The sequence below is a fragment of the Anas platyrhynchos genome, chromosome 2 (assembly GCF_047663525.1).
Source record: "Anas platyrhynchos isolate ZD024472 breed Pekin duck chromosome 2, IASCAAS_PekinDuck_T2T, whole genome shotgun sequence".
Classification (NCBI taxonomy): Eukaryota; Metazoa; Chordata; class Aves; order Anseriformes; family Anatidae; genus Anas; species Anas platyrhynchos.
Window position 1 is genome coordinate 52,852,075 of NC_092588.1, and position 19,608 is coordinate 52,871,682.

At 38.9% G+C, this 19,608-nt stretch overlaps 1 protein-coding gene across 6 annotated transcripts in view; it reads left to right on the plus strand.

Annotated features, from left to right (window-relative positions):
• Positions 1-19,608, plus strand: part of MYOM1 (myomesin 1) — a 78,853-nt gene that overhangs the window by 14,297 nt on the left and 44,948 nt on the right. For all 6 annotated transcript variants that reach the window (XM_027451992.3, XM_038174639.2, XM_038174638.2 and 3 more), the window contains exons 4-12: positions 3,649-3,859; positions 5,552-5,709; positions 9,216-9,308; positions 10,284-10,372; positions 10,507-10,569; positions 12,140-12,304; positions 12,843-13,004; positions 16,172-16,313; positions 18,562-18,761. In XM_027451992.3, coding sequence (XP_027307793.1) covers positions 3,649-3,859; positions 5,552-5,709; positions 9,216-9,308; positions 10,284-10,372; positions 10,507-10,569; positions 12,140-12,304; positions 12,843-13,004; positions 16,172-16,313; positions 18,562-18,761 — 1,283 coding nt within the window. The remainder of the gene's footprint in view (positions 1-3,648; positions 3,860-5,551; positions 5,710-9,215; positions 9,309-10,283; positions 10,373-10,506; positions 10,570-12,139; positions 12,305-12,842; positions 13,005-16,171; positions 16,314-18,561; positions 18,762-19,608) is intronic.

Genomic DNA, 19,608 nt, shown 5'->3' on the forward strand with positions numbered 1-19,608 from the left:
TTTAAAAGTATAAAAAAAAAAAGTCATATGAGTCATGTTAGGGTGCCCAACTCAACATGGCATGAAGCATTTCAGAGTGCCTGTTTTAGTCTTTTTTCTGTTGGCATCACGTTCATCAGTGCATGCCAAGGCTGCAGAAGTTGCATGCCACATTCCTGTCAGATACTTATTTTTGTTTGAAAGATAACAGCTGAAGCCTATCGAATCATGTGCATGTTAGATGTCATTCCCAAATTCCCCTTGTGAAACTGATGTGTGGCTTCCCATAGGCAGATAGCTTTTACAAGGAATAGTTATTTATAAAGGTCAGCTCTCTGTGTGTCCATCGGAGCTGTTGCCCATGCTGCTGGATGACCTTCAGCACAGTGTCACCCTTTCCATGATTTGATTCTATTTCAGACCCTTGGATTCTGCTGTATAAACTTTTTTTCACTCAGATTATTCAGCTCATAATTCTTCCCCTTAAGCACCTAGCCTAATCTTTGCAAGATAAAATTAGGGAGACACAGCCAGTATTCCAGATAATAAAAATATCTGGACCTAGATTTAACACCATAGGTGCTAAAGATACTGGATATCTCTCATGGGACTCTTTGCAGCCACTAGTAAGTCGAAGCCAAAGGACTGCAGATGACAGATACTCTTTAAATAATTGTTTATGTGTGCCATTTGAAGGTTGATTCTCTTGTTTCTGTTTGAAAAGTATTTTCTATTGAAACCTCCAAGACTTGGCTGCAGAATCAATTCTTAAATGGTACTCTGTGCTGCTTCTGATACATGCATCATTTCAGGGGACTTGTTTCTCTTTGATCTCAGAAGATTATAACAGGAAAAAACGATTAATGAATCTAAATATTTAATACTGTTGATCAAAAGCATCTAGGGACCACTGCTGCAGACAGTTAGGCTGAGTCCTGTATTAAACTGAGGATATTCATGAGCTTCCAGATGATGCTTTATGCCTTGAGGATTGGGTCCATATTGTGAAGTTGCTTAACCACTGTAATCAAGGAGAAAATAATGTCAGCTTGCCTTTGAAAGAAAATGTCACTGATTCATTTAAACTAAATGTAGATAGCTACGTTCATATGCATTAAACTGAGTTTTCAAAGACGTCTTTAGAAATCTCTGTGGTATCTCTGAAGCTTAGATGATATTTGTGTGGGGAGCTGATACATACAAGTGAAGGGTATCATCCCATTGATACTTTTAAGGATCATCCTGTTAAAGCAGCCTGAGACTCAGAAAGTTCAAGGCAGAGTATGAACAGGAGGGAAGTCAAAGCTTGAAGCTTTTAAGTACATTTTTAGCCTTTTGAGGAATTTTTATGAGTAATTATGTTTACATCATATTTGATACTGTTTGATTGTCTTGCATCTCAGTGAACTGACATCATACTCCAAAGATTAGGAGTTGGATGGTTAGTTATGGGCTTGAATCCGTATTTTCCTGAGTGATGAGATGTCCTATCAAATGCATAATATTAGCAATCTTAGAGAAAACAGAGAAAAATATTTTGATTTGTAGCAGTGTTGTTTTATGATAAAACAATGAGGTTGTGTTTGAGTGCCTTCTGGAAATAAGAGGCTACTTTATAGTGTTTGCAAGATGGCACTTAACTAGTACTTACTCAGAGCCTCTTTTCATTATGTCATCTAATGTTAATCTAAAGTAACTGAACTCAGCAAAAGGATATCAATGCTTCTAATTAGGTCAAGGAATTCTCATTATGTATGCACTACTATAGGAACTATAATGTCCTGACAGTGCCAAAACAATATGACTGCACTCGTACTTCCACATATGCCTCTCAAAATAGGATAGAATCCATTGAGAGTACCACTTTGCATCCTGTTTTGTAGAAATCCTGAAGGAGATACTTCAAGGAAATCCTTAATTGTTTTTGTGAAGACTATCTTTGTGAAGAAAGGACTTCTGTAAGACCTTTGACACGGTCCCACATGACATCTCCAAACTGGAGAGGAATGAATTTGAAGGGTGGCCCATTCAGTGGATAAGGAATTGGCTGAAGGTGCACCCAGAGAGTGGTGCTCAGTGGCTTCATGTCCAGGTGGAGGCCAGTGACGTGTGGTGTCCCTCAGGGGTCTGTCCTGGGCCTGGTGCTGTTTAGTATCTTTATCAGTGACACAGACAGCAGGATCAAGTGCACCATCAGCAAGTTTGCAGATGACACCAAGCTGAGTGGTGCAGGTGATACAGCAGAAGGAAGGGATGCCATCCACAGGGACCTGGACAAACTAGAAAAGTGGGCCCATGTGAACCTAATGAGGTTCAGCACGTCGAAGAGCAAGGTGCTGCACCTGGGTTGGGGCAATCTCGGGCATGAGCACAGGCTGTGAGGAGAACTCGTTGAGAGCAGCCCTGCAGAGAAGGACTTGGGGATTCTGGTGGATGAAAGGCTTGACAAGAGCCAGCAATGTGTGCTTGCAGCCCAGAAGCCAACTGCATCCTGAGCTACTTGAGGCCCTACTTGGAGTCCTGCATCCAGGTCTGGGGCCCCCAGCACAAGAGGGAAATGGACCTGTTAGAGCAGGTCCAGAGGAGGGCCATGAGGATGATCAGAGGGCTGAAGCACCTCTCCTATGAAGACAGGCTGAGAGAGCTTGGGCTATTCAGCCTGAAAAACAGAAGGCTCTGGGGAGTCACCGTCCCTGGAAGTCTTTAAAAGATGTTTAGATGTAGAGCTTAAGGATATGGTTTAGTGGGGACTGTTTGTGTTAGGTTAGAGGTTGGACTCGATGATCTTGAGGTCTCTTCCAACCTAGAAATTCTGTGATTCTGTGATTCTGTGGGGAGACCTTACTGCAGTTTTACTATAGTTAAAAGGGACTTATAAAAAGGATGGAGAAGGATTCTTTACTCAGGTAGATAAAGACAGGGAATGGTCTTAAACTAAAAGAAAGTAGAATTAGATTAGAAATTAGGAGGAAGTTACTCACTGTAAGGGTAGTGAGGCACTGGAACAGGCTACCCAGACAGGTTGTGGATGCCCTAAGGTGCTCAGGGCCAAGCTGGATTGGGCCTTGGCCTACCTGATTTAGTGGGTGGCATCCCTGCCTATGACTAGATGATCTTTAAGGTCCCTTCCAACCCAAGCCATTTTATGATTCTAAGAAAATACATGGAAGATCAACCACACATTGAAGGATTGAATTCTCTCTTAACAAAGAGACCTTGTGTGATATGCAGTGATGTTCAGTTTTTGTATAAATCACAAATATACAAAATATATGCAAAATACAGCTACATTTATTCCCTGTCCCTTTGGTATTGTTGCTACAAATGCTCTAACTGATACTTAAGCCTAGCAGATCTGTGGATGTGCTTGACACTCATCACTATAGCAATGGAGATACAGGACCACAGCAGGATAGATGTCAAGTGGAAAGTGTACATGATGTGATTATACAGAGAGACACTGAAAATAGCTACAACTTCAGACAGTGAAGTTTCTGCTTTGAATACATGTGATGGTTACAGAGATAATGGTCCTCAAAGCGGAAATGTGTTATGAAAGGCTTTTGGACATTTTACATCCACTGTGGTTGGCTAACTTGATAGAAAATATAAGTGGAATATGTTCTCAGAATTTTCCAATGGCATTCTATTTATTACACCTTCTTTCAGTGAAGTGGGCGTCAGTGGGATCACAGACACAGAAGAAGAAAGAATTAAAGAGAGTGCTGCATATGTTGCCAGGAGGAACCTTTTTGCAACCGGTGAAGGAGTTAGTGTCAGCAAAGTGGCCAAGTCATCTTCTGAAGAGGAACATCATGAAAAAAAATCAAGGAAAGTAGCGATCCGGGAGTCTGCTGAACGTGTGGCCCTGAAGAAAACGGTAAAAGAACAGAGATGGACACAAAGCTGTAAACTGCATGGGTCTTCTTTGTTTGTTGTTCAAGTGCTTCACACATCAGAGCCCTGATTTACACCATGGGCAATCTCAATAATGGCAGTAAAGACCAAAGTATTTGCAATTAATGTATTTTCAGTGACTTAAAGTCTTGTTATCTTGGTGTCAGGTGGATAAGAAAAGAGGCACCAGGAACTCTGCAGTAATGCTAGGAGACAGGGAGGGCTAATGGAGCAGGGGAATTCTCTTTTTTTTTTTTTTTTTGCGCCCACACCTATTTGAATGTTGCAACATCCCTTACCTGAACCACAAGGCAGCCTCTAGGCAGCACTTGCTGATAAGAAAGTGATGGGTTTAATCTGGCATTTTATGGCCTGGGAACAAGCTTGTCCAAAGTGTTTACCCCCCCGGTTTTAATCACAATCTGTAAATGATGGAGGCAGCCATCAAAGCATCTGGAACTATTTTATATAGCTTTGATATTGTTGTGAAAATTGTTAATAAACAATATTTGGAGGGTATTTACAAATACATTATGACCAGACTGGGAGAATATCAAAAGAAAATCAGTTTTGTTTAGCTGATTTATTAATGTTCTGAGCGGAAGAATTGGCAGTATGCTTCTAAAATATCCTCATGAGATGAGGTTGGAAAGGGTGTAAACACTTTGAAGAACAAGGTTAAAAATGCAAAATCATCTTGAAAAATTGAGAAATAGTGAAGTTGAAATTTGATAACAAATGGAAATTACTACACATAAAAGAGTAAAGTGGGGAATGCCTGTCTAGGTAGAGGTACTGAAGGATCTGGAAGTTACAATATTTATAATAAAATGTCAGTCAAAATCAGGATTCTGTTGTATAAAAACAAATGTCCTTCTTGAATGTATTAACAAAAGTATTTTTATTAAAACATAGGAGACAGTAACTTAATTATGTTGGAAACTGTTAGACCCCTGATAATGAACACTTAGCATTTAATGAATGTCGAGGACAAGTAGAACATATTCAGAAGTGAGAAACAACAAATGTAGGCAATATTGGTATTGCACATGTTATTAAAGATTGAGAGGATTATAAAAGCTGTCTTCTTTTAATAGCCTTAATACAGGGAGCTGTAATTCTCCATATACATGAAAGTTAGGGCAGAAAGTTTAATTTGCAGAAAGCGGGATTTATAGTATATTAATAGCCTTTTTTCCAGCTCTGTGAATAGTCAAGCAGTTGAAACAGTTACCCTGGGAGGGTGAAAGATTACCCTCAGCAGGAAAGGTTTGAGAGCACATCTGTCAGAGATGCTGTAGGCATACATGATTTTGCATTAGAAGAGTAAAGAAGACATCTAAGTTTCAGGTCTATTTCACCATTCACCATGTACACCAAAAAACAAACAAACAAACAAAAAAAACTTAAATGTGGAAAATTATTTTACCTGTGATCATTTTAAGAGGAAAAAAATAGGAAAACCAAATCTAACTATTTTGGAAGGAGAACCTCTTGAAGATGAAAACATTGTTTTCCATGTCCAAGTGAGATAAGTGCATTAAGTGCATAGCTGGATTTTAGAATGAAGTTTCCATACTATTTTACTACTTTTAATAAATACAAAAATGCTTTTGAGAATTAATAGTTTGCACTTATAACTGCAGAAACCGATGATGAATTGTTTCTTTTCCAGCTAGAAGAAACTCAGGCATTCCACAAAAAGCTGAATCAAGATAAACTTTTACATCCTCCTGAGTTTATTATTGAGCCTCGTTCTCACACTGTCTGGGAAAAGCAAAATGTCAAATTTCGCTGTACGGTGGCTGGCTGGCCAGAACCCCGTGTTACATGGTAAGTTTGTATCACTGAAAGTCACCACTTAAACAACATCTAAACTCACCTCAGTGACCGTGGATTTTTTTCAGTAAAAATACAAGATAGGTAAAAATACAGGTACAGAGGACACCCTTTTTATAACAAACACATTTCAAGTCATTGCACAAGAACAGAGCAAAATACTAAAAGGGAAATAATTTGTGTAACAACAGTACAAATACATAGATCTTCAGTACTATCCTTAAGAGAATGTTTTCCAAGTATTTCTGTATAGTCTATAAATGCCATTAACCAAAAGCATTAACAAGAACTACCTGCTTGGCTGCTGAGCAGTTATACTGCTGAATCTTCATAAAACTTAAATCTCAATATGCAGGACGTTCATAGAAGACACATCATAATTATTTGAAATCAAAGGCTGCAGGTAGATCTAGGATCATCCAAACCCGAAATCTTTGGAGTCTGTTGGAGTTTTTTTATACACATGGTCTTTGCAAGTCATTATTGTAAGAACACCAAAATATACTCTTAGTCATAGCTGAAGGTCTGATTTGACTTGAATTAAGGTTTAACCTGAATGGAATTTAATTTAGCCTAATTAACACTGACTTGTGAAACTTTACAGTCTCACTATCTATTATGCTGATATTTCTTAACTCTTTCATGCTACACAAACACAGTCAAGTTGTTAAGGTAATAGGTAACAACTTTTTCAAACAAAATGAGTTTTGATACTCACTTTTTAATTTAAAAGATTCTTATAGACTGTGTATATAGAATGTATGAATGCATATACAAAATGAAAAAAAAAAAAGCTCATGTTCAGCATTAAGCATTAATTAGCAATTAGTTCTATAGATATTTTATTGGTGGAGCCAATGTAAAGCATCTATTATACCATGATGTAATACTCATATTTTGTATTTTACTTCTACTTCCCAAAACTGGATGTACTTAAACCAAGCCTTTAGTTATTTGATTTTGCTTTCACTGTGAACCAGCCTTTCATCTACTTGCTAAATGTGGATGGTGGAAGTTAATGCATTATTTTACAGTACATTTGAATTCCAAAGGGATTTCTGTTTGCCACGGGCTACTAATGGAAAAGATGAGTTCATAGCCATTGCAGCAGGTGTCTTTGCTCAAAATTAGGGAATAGTTCTGACCTGGATTTGTCAGCTTTCATTCAGCATTTCTAAGTAAATGTCAGTTGTGTATTCCAAACAGTCATTCTTTGTATAAGCAATGAAGACTTGTTCATGCTGTGCATGATAAATTATAAAGCTTTGTGGACTTTCTGTAGAGAAAATCTTGCTATGTGATGCAGCTGTCCTGACTCCCTTGGAAAAAGCATATGGAAAACCCAGGACATTTGAAACCAGTAGCAGAAAGCATAAACTATCAGTGCATAATGACAGTGGGAGGTTGCAGTCCAACATTAACTAATGACTTGGCTCTTCTGGAATTTGCGTTTCCAGAAATAACAAGTAGTCTTTCTTACACAAGTCCTATTCTTGCCATAGATTAATATAAATAAGTGAAAACTGAATCAATTATTGTTTAATACCCTGATAATGAAGACAAAATAAGTCTTCTCAGTGCTGGCTTGACTCATTTAAAACTTATTTCTGCGCAGCACTGCATGCCATGAAATACCTTTGCTACCAACAGGATCCAAGGGATGCCCAGCCTTTTGGAGGAAAATTAGAGAGCAGAGTCAAGTCCTGTTCCATAGGATTTCATATGCCCTGGAAAACATTGGGAGCAAGTAGCATTATTCTATTTTCTAAACCATTTGACACGGTATATGGAATATAAAGATGCCCAGATGTTGCCAGCCAGGGGGACACCATTGTGCAGATGAGGTGAAGAGTGGTGGTGAATGGATTTACTCTTAGTGGACCCAGGCTGTAGGTCAAGATAATGTAATAGGAGATCTGTAATGAGTTCAAGATCTGCAAATGTCTGAAGCCCAGAGTAGAGAGTACTGTCCTGCATTAAGTCCCTTTCCATAGACATTTTAGTGAGAGGAAGATTGGGATGAAAAGCATTAGGGTTTATGATCCTTGCTCACTTTGGACAAATCCCAGTGTATTACTGTGTCCAAATATTTGTAGTCAGGGAAAAATATGTTATTGTATAACACTAAAAGTGCTGAAAGGCAGTGTTCAGATTTATTACAGATATAGCTCAGTCCTGATATATAGCAAACTCCTAATATTCTTGGTAAAAATAAAATTGGCTATTACTGACTCTTTTGGTGAAGTGGGACATGCCACTGGCAACAGACCAATTCCCTTTCCAGACTGATAACCGGGAGGGAAACTGATTTTTAAATTCAGAAATGAAGAAGCAAAGCCCTTTGGCTGGCTATCTGCTATGATTTATGTAGAGAACGGTTTGTTTGGGCTACATCAAAGTGTGAGATGAAGATATTTTTATCTATCACCATTTACATTCCCACTTCCCTCATATACACAGCACAGGGAAAACTATACTAAAGCATTACACTCTCCTAGGGAACACTTCTTCTTTATAAACCTCAAATCAAACCTAGAAGTACTTAATACAATTCAGTATTTCATTTTATTAGACTCCTATTGCCAGCTTGTTCCATACTGCTCACTCAAGACAGGATTCACTTGAACAGTTATGCAGTTACACCATGTATTTTCCAGGATGAATGACTGTTTTAGCGACGATTGGTGAGAAAGAATCAATCACTAAATTGTCCCTCTGCAAGTCTCATATAAATATTCATTTAAATTCTGCAATCAGCAGTGCCAGCTCACTACTGATCAGTACTGGTTCATTCCTTCAAGCTCCTTACTGGGAATTTTGAACACTAAAATTTCCTACCTGACTCCCACTATTGATCGTAATGCTCATAGTACGAGAATCAAGAAAATACTCATAGTATACGCTTGTAAAAGCTTTTTGATAACACAGTTTTTGCCAGGTGCATCACTGCAATGAACTTTCTGATCAAGACAATTTTTTACCAGTTTAGCTCTATCTGCTTTGTGGTTTCCACCAACTTAATTATGCAAGTAAAAATAAAACTAAAGATAATTTCCTACGTGGCATTTCTGTGAATATGCATTTTAATATGCATTAAAATTACATCAAAAATGCAAACCAAAACAATACCTTACCAAAGTAGGTAAGAATGTGACAAAATTTGTATTATTTGCCATTCAGAAAACCATGAAATGTTGCTCATGAGAATCTTCCATTCCTTAAGAAGTAGCAAGTTGAAGTTCATGATAGTATAAGCTTATTTTCATCATGTTCAAGACTATTTTTCCTTTAGCTAGAAAATAAAATTCACCCGGGGCAGGAAAAAAAAAGAGAGAAGTTGAGCTTCCAAACATATATAATGCTTTCCCAAGATAAACTATATTTTATCTAGGAGAAACATGCAGAAATTAGCTTTATGTTTCAAACACCAAGCATTTTACCTTTTAAAATATATAATTATGCTTCCATTTGTGATGTATTGTTTCTTTGCTTTTCCATAGGTACAAAAACAATGTGCCCATCGATGTACAAACTCACCCTGGCAAGTATACCATTGAAAACCGATATGGGCTGCACTCACTGGAGATTAGCACGTAAGGGAATATTAGATAATTTAACAAATAACTTAAGATGAAATGTTACTGTAGGCTGAGACCTGCAAAGCATAAACATATCTCTTGGGGATATAAAGATAAGAGATATCAAGTTTACACATCTGAGATGTATGGTATCTGCTAAATGTTGAAGCAGCTCTGGTTTTCCTCAGCAGAGTATATGCCATTTACTTAAGTGAGTAATTTATCTTTAATATTAGTATCTGCATTATTATTTTATTTATGGTTGACTCAGAAACATATAGAACACTTGTGACTATTTTTCCATTTGTCTCCTTCATGAGTACAGTTAAATATGAGAAATACCTAGTTCAGGGTAACAACATTCGAGTTAACCATTTTTTCAATATAGCAAGGTCCTGATTCTTACTGAAATGGGGAACAGAATGGAGGAGTCCTCACTTATACACACACACACAAAAAAAAAAAAAAAAAGATCTTTAACAGCATTCATCCTCCAATTGGGAATTTTTTTCAGTCAAATTGTGTCAAAAAACACTGAAATCCTGAGATGTAATCAGCTACTTCAACCTTCAGCAACAATCTGGTTTTGACAATCTAGGTACTATTAGGTGCCTTTTGAAAATATTTTATAAGTACCATTTCGACAGTTTCCGCATCAGGCATCTCTCCACAGGAGAAAATAAATTAGAAATAACTTAAATATTATCAGACTTTTTTTTCCTACTTCTGCTGTACTGTCAATTTCAAATCTGCATGCAATTTTTGAAAAGAGACATTTTTTTCAAACACGGATTTTTAATATTGAGAAAAGCTTAATGGCTACAACCAGTCCAGTGTCCTATATATCTCCCACACTTTTACTGATTTATAGGTTTTACCCTGATTTATGAGTTTTTGTTATTGTTGTTTGTTTGTTTGTTTATTTAAAACATAGGATCGGGTATGCCAAGGATTAATGGGTGCCCTACCTAATAATTTCTCTAATTTTAGGTGTGATTTTGATGACACTGCTCAGTACCGGGCATCTGCTATGAATGTTAAAGGAGAAATTTCAGCTTATGCTTCCCTTGTGGTAAAGAGTAGGTTTGCAAAATATTTCCTTGTTTTTTTCGTTTGTAAAATGTGTGTTACCAATTTCATTTCTGTAACTCAGAGGCCTTTTACCTCTTGGCGATAGTGACTGGACTTGCTCTTTTTCTGTTTTTGCATCTAGGGTACAAAGGAGACCTTGATGCAAGTCTTTTGCATGCTGGAACAGTTTCCATGCCTCTGAGCCGTAAGTTGCAATATATGTTTGTTTGACACATCCATTTACAGTTGTGACATGATGACAAATGACTAAGCAGAATATTTTGTAACATTATATATATTAAAAAAAAAAAAAAAGAAGAAGAAGGAAAAAGCTAGGAAAAAGCTAGTCATCTTTCAAAGGTACTGAACTCTCCAATTTCAGATAGCGTTTAGCCTAACCTGCAGGAGACGATGTCTTCACCCTCTAGGTGCATGGCTACTTGCTTATACAAGAAGCATCATTTTAATATTGCTCCTGAACATGAAATAAAATCATCAAAGAGAGAGACACTTCATATCTTGCAATATGTAAAACGTATCCTGGAAAAAAGCTAGAGGGTGTGTGTGCTTCAGTAGACTGGCTGACTTAATAGTTTTTGTCTGCTATGTGATTTCATGTGGTGCAAGAAGGCATAGAAAAAATCAAATTGTCAGAAGCAAATCTGAATATGTTGGCTGTATCAAGATAAAAATCATAGTTTGTTTTACCTGAGACCCTCACATTTTGAAGTCATTTACAACAGTGTGCATACTTTCTTGATCAGAAATGTTAAGAAAATCCACTAGCATAAAATGAGTGCTGAGTACTCTAGGCACCCTGTGCATGGAAGGCTTGACAGATGAGACACACAGACATTTCTTTTATTTTAGCAGCACAGATAAGTTGGGATATGCTGCAAAGGCATATGATATGTCATTTATGTACTGAAGCTCTGAAATTACAGAAATACAATTACACACTATTACAAAATGAAAGGCCATAAGTTTTTCATGTCACTTGGGATCTATCATTTGGTGATGGAAAAGGAAGATGACAATCTGTATATACGCATTGAACACAGGAAGACTGCGAGCTACCAGCATAGGGCATTGTGGAAAAGGAAAACGTGACCCTAGCTTTTATCAGCTGAGCTCTTTTCAAAAGAATGATGGAAGGACCTGTGCCATGTATGTGTAGTACAGGTATAAAGCACATACAGTATTCTGTGAATACTGCATCATTCAGGAATTACAGTATCAGGTAAGGTAAATTCAGGAGCAGGTACAGGCTGCACGAATGCCCGAGGGAGTGGAGAGCTCCCTTCAAAAAGACTTAGGGTTTAAAAATGAATGCTGAGTGGACATGACTGCCCTGAGATGGAGCAAGGAGTTAAACAGGGGAAGAAAAGAGACATCTAAGGCAAAGATCAGCTTGACCTGAACAAATCAGTAGTCATAAATAGAAGAATGCTTAAGTTATATGCATGATAATAAAATGACAAAACACTCAGTCTGAAACTTTGGAAATTCTGGAATGAAATTCGGAAGGAGCTTTTCCCTGATAAAATAAACTAGAGTTATATGAATAGAGAAATAATTGATTCCTGGTGATAGTGTTTGCATTATGTGACTCTACAATTACTTCTGAATACAATTATTGAATACATGTTGTTTCTTTTTATACCTCAAAGTTTACCAGAGCTTGTATTCATAATCGTTGAGTACTTTCACTAACTACTCTTATCTCAAAATGAAAGAAAAGGTAAAAACAGCAAATATTTTTTTCCCTTATACAGTTGGGGTTACCCCGCATGGCTATGCTTCCAGGTTTGAAATCAGCTTTGTCGACAAGTTTGATGTAGCCTTTGGGAGGGAAGGCGAGACGATGAGTCTGGGCTGCACAGTTGTCATCAGTCCTGATATCAAGCGCTTCAAACCAGACATCGAATGGTACAGAAATGGTGAGCTACACTCGTTGATGTAGATCTTTGCTTCTTTCAGCATCTGCGAATGTCATGATTTGGTCAACATTTTCTCAGTTTTCTAAGCAGTAATATTTCCTCTTTTTAATTCAAAGTTTTTCAAAATTTAGCATTCTGAACTGAAACCACGGTTAGAAAACAGAGGAAGGGCTGTGAAAATGTCTTTTATCATTCTTAAACAAATTTAAATACTAAAAGTTCTAACATCTCTGTGGCCCATCTACATAGCCCGCATAGCTTTTCCTACATATTACATTTTAAAAGTAATTACACAAAGCTGTAGTGCAATAGCTGACAAAAAGCTGTTCTTTTCTGAATGTAAACCTTGAAGATGAAGATAAAACTGACATGAGAGCAGAATTAGCTGTAATTTATGATTGTCTTTGAACATAGAAAATTGTACAGTAGGAATGGTCTCTTATGCATTTCCAATCTTTTTCAAACTATTCACTGTATTCTCAATGCATTCCTTTAATGTTTTTGCCTAGTTCTCATCATGAAATTCTCTAATTTCTAGGTGTTCTTATTACACCATCCAAATGGGTCCAGATGCACTGGACTGGGGAGCGAGCTTCATTAACACTGACTCATGCAAACAAGGAAGATGAAGGTCTTTACACTCTACGTGTGGTGATGGGAGAATACTACGAAGAGTACAGTGGTTATGTCTTTGTTCGAGGTAGGATATTGGTTTATAAACTGAACTCATTGCAGAAATGAGGAAAATCTGCTGGCAAAATCAGTCTCTGTTTTAGGTGCTTTTGTCCAATAAAAAGATATATATATTTATACATAATATAGTAATTTTTATATAAAATGAAGTAAATTCATTTATGATAATACTTTATATTAATGTATTCCTGCATTGTTGCTTCCAATTTTTATGTTTGGAAAAATTGAATGCATACCTCAAGCTTTGGTGTCACATGCTAGAAAACGTCTAAACCACACTGGCATTCCAAGGAAAAAATTTGGGTTATTGATGTAAATTCCCAACTCTTTCTCAGTTTCAGCCTGTGAAAAGTACCAAACGTAAAACATAAAGAGGAAAACTCTATAATGCAACTTAAAAATGTATTTTTGTAACTAACTCATGCTAGCTAAACCACATTGTTTAGATCAAGATTTTTTATGCACCATTTGAGGAGTTCTCTCTAATGCACAATACAAAAAGAAAAAATATGATAAAAGGGAAACACAAAGATCTACATGTACACCTGGGGAAAAATAACCTCATGCATCAGTATGTGCTGGTGGCTGACTGGCTGGAAAGCAGCTTTGCAGAAAAGGCCATAAGGATCTAGGGGAACACAGGGTGAAGAGGAGCCAGCAACATGTCCTTCTGGCAAAAGTTAGGGACATCCTGGGCTGCATTAGGAAGAGGGTCACCAACAGGTGGAGAAAGGTGAGCCTTCATTTCTACTCAGCACAGGTAAGACACATCTGGAGTGCTGGCTCCAGTTCTGGGCTCCCCAGTGATTCTGTAAGATAAAGCAGTAAAACTGACACCATAATTTAAACAAAGAATTTAAATGTTGTTTTTCTGGGTGTTATTTGCTTGTACCATTAAAAACTTCCTTGAATTTCTATTAGAGTAAATGTTTCTTTAAGAAGATCCATGACTATCAGGTTACGTGCTGAGTCTATATCTGTCCCAGCTGCTAAAAGCAGCTGAAGCATGTAATGCTAATTCAAAAGGCTCTGGAAATTTTTGGCTCTGAGAACATGCTTGGAGTGTCACTGCTTTCTCAACTGTAGCAAAGCTGTGTGAGATAACGTAACAGTCTGCTCAGAAAATACGACTGGTCAGATGTTTTCATCACCTGAAGAAAAAGCGGACTGAAATGTGAGTCTGTGACCAAGCAGCAAGGAGAATCATTTCTTGTTTTCTTGCTTAAAATTGGGCTGCCACATAAATAAATGATTTTGTTCCTGTTACGTCTTCTGGCACTTCCAGCAAGGCAGGTATGACCTGACAGTGAACCAGCTACCCCTTTCACAAGAGTATCTTACTAGCCAACTGGTGAGCTTGTCAAATTCAAATTAGATTAATTATTTTCTACTGAAATGCTCCCCACGGTCCCCTTTGGCTAGTGTGTTTCTCACCACTCCTCCTAATTTGTGGCCAGGTTACTCCAAACTCTTAGATAGCTGTTTAAGCACAAATAGATGTCCTGTGTCACATATAGAAATACCCATGTGTATTGCTGGAAGTGAGTGGGGTGCCCATCAGGCTCATAACAACTCTGTAGACAGGCTTAGAGAGAAGGGGTTACTCTTCTGCCATGGCTACAGGTCAGTATTTGTCAGCGAGCCGTCAAGGGTGAAATCCCAGCCCCACTGAGGCTGATGAGCAATGCTGATTGTCCCAGCTATTTCCCAGTCTGTCTTGGAAAGAAATTGTGGTGTCTCATGTTTTGTCAAGCAGGAGATATGGGCAATTAAACCTCTCATAGGCAGATCATTGAAGATATCTTTTTTTTTTTTTTTTTTTTTTTTTCTGAAAGACAAAAGCATAAAAATGGGAAACGACGTACATTGTAATACAAAACCTTGTAATGCTCTGAAGCACCAAACATTTTAAAAAGTCTGCATTTTAGATGGAATGCAAGAATAATATTTGTTAGCCAAACTTTGTTTTTCTTCAGGTATGTACAACTTAAGTCTTAAGCCAGGTCTTCTTTAGTAGTAGCTCACAACAGGGCCTGAAAAATGCTATATGTAATTGTATAAACTGATGCTGTTCCTGCAGAGAAACAGCCTCTCTTCTTTGAAAGTCTTCTACATAATCTTCTTGCAAGGGTTATTTTTCCCTACAAGAAAATCACTCCATCTCACAATTTGAACTCTGACTGTGTAAACAGTGTAATTCTCCAGTGCCCAGCACTGTGCATTGCTATTTAAAGCTTTAGATAAAATTTGCCCAGAATCTGATGTTATTCAAGGCCCTTTGACACCAATAATTTCATATTTGTGATGAACACTTGAAAGGAACAATATGCTCATCCATATAAAGGTTATATTCCACAACGTGATATCATTAAACTTCAAAATGTTTTGGTACCTTTTCAGCTCATATCTAATCAAAATCAAACAATGAAGTACTATGTGTGAAGCTAAGACATTTAATTCATTTTAGAAACAGAACCGTGTTCAGATTGGCATTTTCTTCAGCAGAGGTCTTTGTTCTGCGTCTGCATATCCAGCAAACAGTAGTTCAACAAAGTTGATAATTCTACAGGATGACCTTGTAAGAAAACAAAACAAAACAAAATAACAACAGCAGAAAAAAGTATTTGAATAGAAGAGGTTTTGCCTCACAGCTCTCACTGTGGGGTCAGATGAGATCTGGTGGGGGAGCCATATGTAGCAATATTTACCCCATTTATTAGAGGTATGTGGCAGAAATCACAAAAGTGAAAAATGTGTTTCTTTTTAGACTGCAGTGTTGTGTATTCAGTAACTGAATCCTTTTGATTGAGCTATTGCCTGGCGGCAAGGCAAAATGTCAGCCTTATCTAAGTAAAATAAGAGGTAAATAGAGAGTCTGCCAAGCTTTCACTTGTCTTGCCAGTGTCTCTGGCAGCTACCTCATCAGAACTCACGATACTAATATTTATTTAAAATGCCTAGATCTGTTATATTTACATTATGTTGTAACATGTTAAGCATTTGTAAATGTTGCGAAAAGCAAAACCTGGAGAGACACTGCCAATATAAAAGCAAATGATTTTTGAAGCCAGTAGTATAACTTTTTGGCTGAGAAAGAAGAGAGTTTGGTCCTTAAAGATTAATTGTGAAAGAACCGTGGTTCACATTAGGAAATGTGTGTCTCCATCCTTGCAGATGCTGATGCTGAAATCCCAGGAGCCCCTGGAGCACCGCTGGATGTGCAGTGCTTAGATGCCAACAAAGATTATGTCATTGTTTCCTGGAAACAGCCGGCTGTTGATGGAGGAAACCCCATCATTGGGTACTTCATTGACAGGTCAGCAAGCACACCAGTGTGAAAAACGGCTATGCATTCTAACTCAGAAACCTAAAAGCATGTTTAAATGACTGAGATAAAGTGGTCATTGTTATTTTCATTCTTCATGCTTGCCAGAAAAAAACAACTTTTTGTCTTAGGTTGGCTGGGCCTGATCTAACTTTCAGGGAAATAATTATGCCTTAGTTTGTTTCAATACACAAAAATGATTCTGCAAGTCACTGCTGAGCTCTCACTGATTCTTGTGAGGCTCAAAAGGCCTTGGGATTTTACAATGCTGGTACCTCACAGGGTCAGTTCCTTCAAGATCAGAGCTCTCCCTCCTGTTTCCAAATAGTTACCATGCTCCAGAAAGCAAAATATTATTCCAAAGGGAGTTGGATTTCTTCATGTGCTGTTGTTTTTCAAGCTCTCATGTTCACAAGCAAATTGCATTTATGTGTTTTTCAATTCAATGATATAAGAATTGGAAATAATTTCTAAAAATATGAAAACTGAATATGTCACACCGTGACAGGATTCCAGAAGCTTGGGATTTAAGAAATTCAGCCACTGTTTTGAGACTTACAATGAAATTTTCAGAGCTGGTAATATTTGTTTGAATTTCAGTAACAGAATACATCATTAGTGACATGGTGTTCCTGTTCAATTCAAAGCCATGTTACTGTTCTCCAGCACATCACCATAAATCAACTGCAGTGCTTTGGTATAAACTGCCCAGCAGCAAATGCCAATTTTCTATCATGTGAATACATGGATATAGCATGGCCTGTGGTGCATATTCCCCCAAGTGGCCAAGTTTACTTTCCACCTTGCAATGTTGCCTTGTCATGCCCTTCAGCCCCACAGACACAGCAGCATGTCCTTTTGTGGGCCCTGTGGGGCAAGGCAGTCTCTTTATTTCTGCAATACCAAACACAGCTTCCTTTGGGTTGTTTGAGCAGCAGCACACACCCAGGTCCACCTAACGAAATCGGTATCTTTCTAGCATAGGATTCTAGAAGATGTGGTCAGATACTAAGCTCAGGGCTGTTAGAAATGTTCCCTGCTGCCCTTTGGCAAATTGCAAATTCTGCCTGTGGATCAGTTACTGAGAAAACAGTGTTGAAAGCACTCAGCTTCCTCACAGAGCCTTGCAGAGGAGAAATCCATTAAAGAGCATACATTTGCTTGTCTTTGGTAGTGTTTGATTTCAGGGTAGGTATTTAGACACCCAGATATTCAGCCAGGCTAGCCCTTGCAGCATGAGCAAGCCACCTAAAGCAGCAGGAACAGTCTGTGCTAAAGCTAAAACTAGGGCATCCTTCACGCTGAGCAGAAACCTGGACCACGAAACCACCCTGAGTAAGACCGTAACACTTGCCAGAAAACAGAAGTTTGCATGTACTGAGAAATCTAGGCTTCCCCCTAACATTTACTTCAGCAGGTATCAATAAAAAATCAGCAGCAATAAAATGCATCTCCTGAGCTGCTGGTTCCTTTTCCTGCTGCCCTTGTGGCTGGATGCTGGGAAGCCACCTACAAGGGCTCCTGGAGTGATGGCTCCTGCTGGATCCTTGAGCAGGAATCGTTACACTCCCTGCTGCTGGTTCTCTTCTTTCTGCCAAAAAAAACTGCGTCTCACCAGGGTGTGAGGCTTAGCAGTGGAATGAGCACCACATTGCTGGGTCTTAAGATTACAACATTTGCAACCACAGCACCATCTGAAGTAGGGCTTCAAATTCTTCAACTTTGAAGCTGGGTTTCTGACTTCAGTCATATTCACAGCTCTCTGTGTTCTGGGTTGGTCACAGATGAAATCTGAACAGAGGCTTCCACGCACCATGAAGTCTGCTATTTCTCTGGCTGTACAGTAGGGCACCGTGCATGCAGGATGAGCTCTGCTCCTGGCAACTGCCAAGGATACACGTATTTCATGTCCCTTCAAGTATGCTGAAGCTGACACTCCCCAAGCCTCCCAGAGCATTCTTTGAAGGGTTGAACAGTGGAGTGAGTTCTGTCTGTGTCCCCTCCCCAGTTCGGGAAAGACGGAGCACAGCTGCAGGGGATTCAGTGCATAGGCAGGTGGCACTTCGACCCTGACCCCTTCTGCAGCTGCTTTGGTGTCACCAGCAGACACCAGTGCTGGGGAAGCTGGCTTGCCTCAGGCAATGAATGTGAACGGATGGTGAAACTAAAGGTCTGGGTGCCTGGAGTCTGTGTTTTCCCCTTCCCAGCTCTACTCCTTCCTGCTGTTTGTATGTTTCAGGTGTGAGGTTGGCACCACCCACTGGACCCAGTGCAATGAGACTCCCGTGAAGTTTGCCCGTTTTCCTGTCACTGGTCTGATTGAGGGCCGCTCCTACATCTTCCGAGTCCGAGCGGTGAACAAAGCTGGCATTAGCCTACCGTCACGGGTGTCTGAGCCTGTGGCTGCCCTGGATCCTGCTGACAGAGCCAGGCTTAGAAGTAAGACATGTTTTTTGTAGCTTGCCTGAAAGGCTTAAGAAGCTGTATGAAAAATAAATAAATAAAAAGTCTGACTATTTACTCTTAAGCCTTCAAAATCCCACTAGAGGGAGCAATGCAAAAACAAAATATTCTTTGGAGACAACGTTTGCCAAGAAGGATTCATCTCAGTGCTCTTTGCACAAAGCGCTCCAACAGCTTGAATGGCTTTGCTGGCTACAGTGCTGCACTCTGGACTTGCAGAAAGCAGGGAAAAGGCACAGGAGAGTAAACTGCCTGAAGAGACTTGCTTTTGTTCCACCAGCAAAATAGCTGAGTGGATCCTGTGAATAGTCACCCTCTGTGCTGCAGGCAAGGGTGGCTGATTCTGCACTCATGTGATGACCAAAGTCTTTCAATAACATCAGCAAAATATCAGGGCAGCCCAACAGATTATTGATCCCAAGCCCTCTGCTTAACTGTTAACTTTTTACAAGTCGAGCATATTTCTCCTGTAGCCTGGAGACGTCCTAGACACAAAGGCCTTGGTGATGAGTTTATCTAAAAGTTTGCTTCAAATTCCCCTTCTCCACCCACATCCCAAAATCACATGCCTGAAATCCAGGTATTTCTACTCATCACTGAAGTTTTACTATTTAAAATGGCCAGGTATGACACTACTAGGAAATACTGTGGTCACACGTGAAACCTGAAATCTGGGAGGGCTTTTGCTTTTCACTGGGAAGTGTGGAAGCTGTCTCAGGAGAGGGAGTCTGATTTTGGTGACCTGTTGCATCTCCTTTTCTCCCTCATGATCCACTTTTCTTCCCATCTGCTCCATCTCTACTCTAATTTCCAAAACAAATCA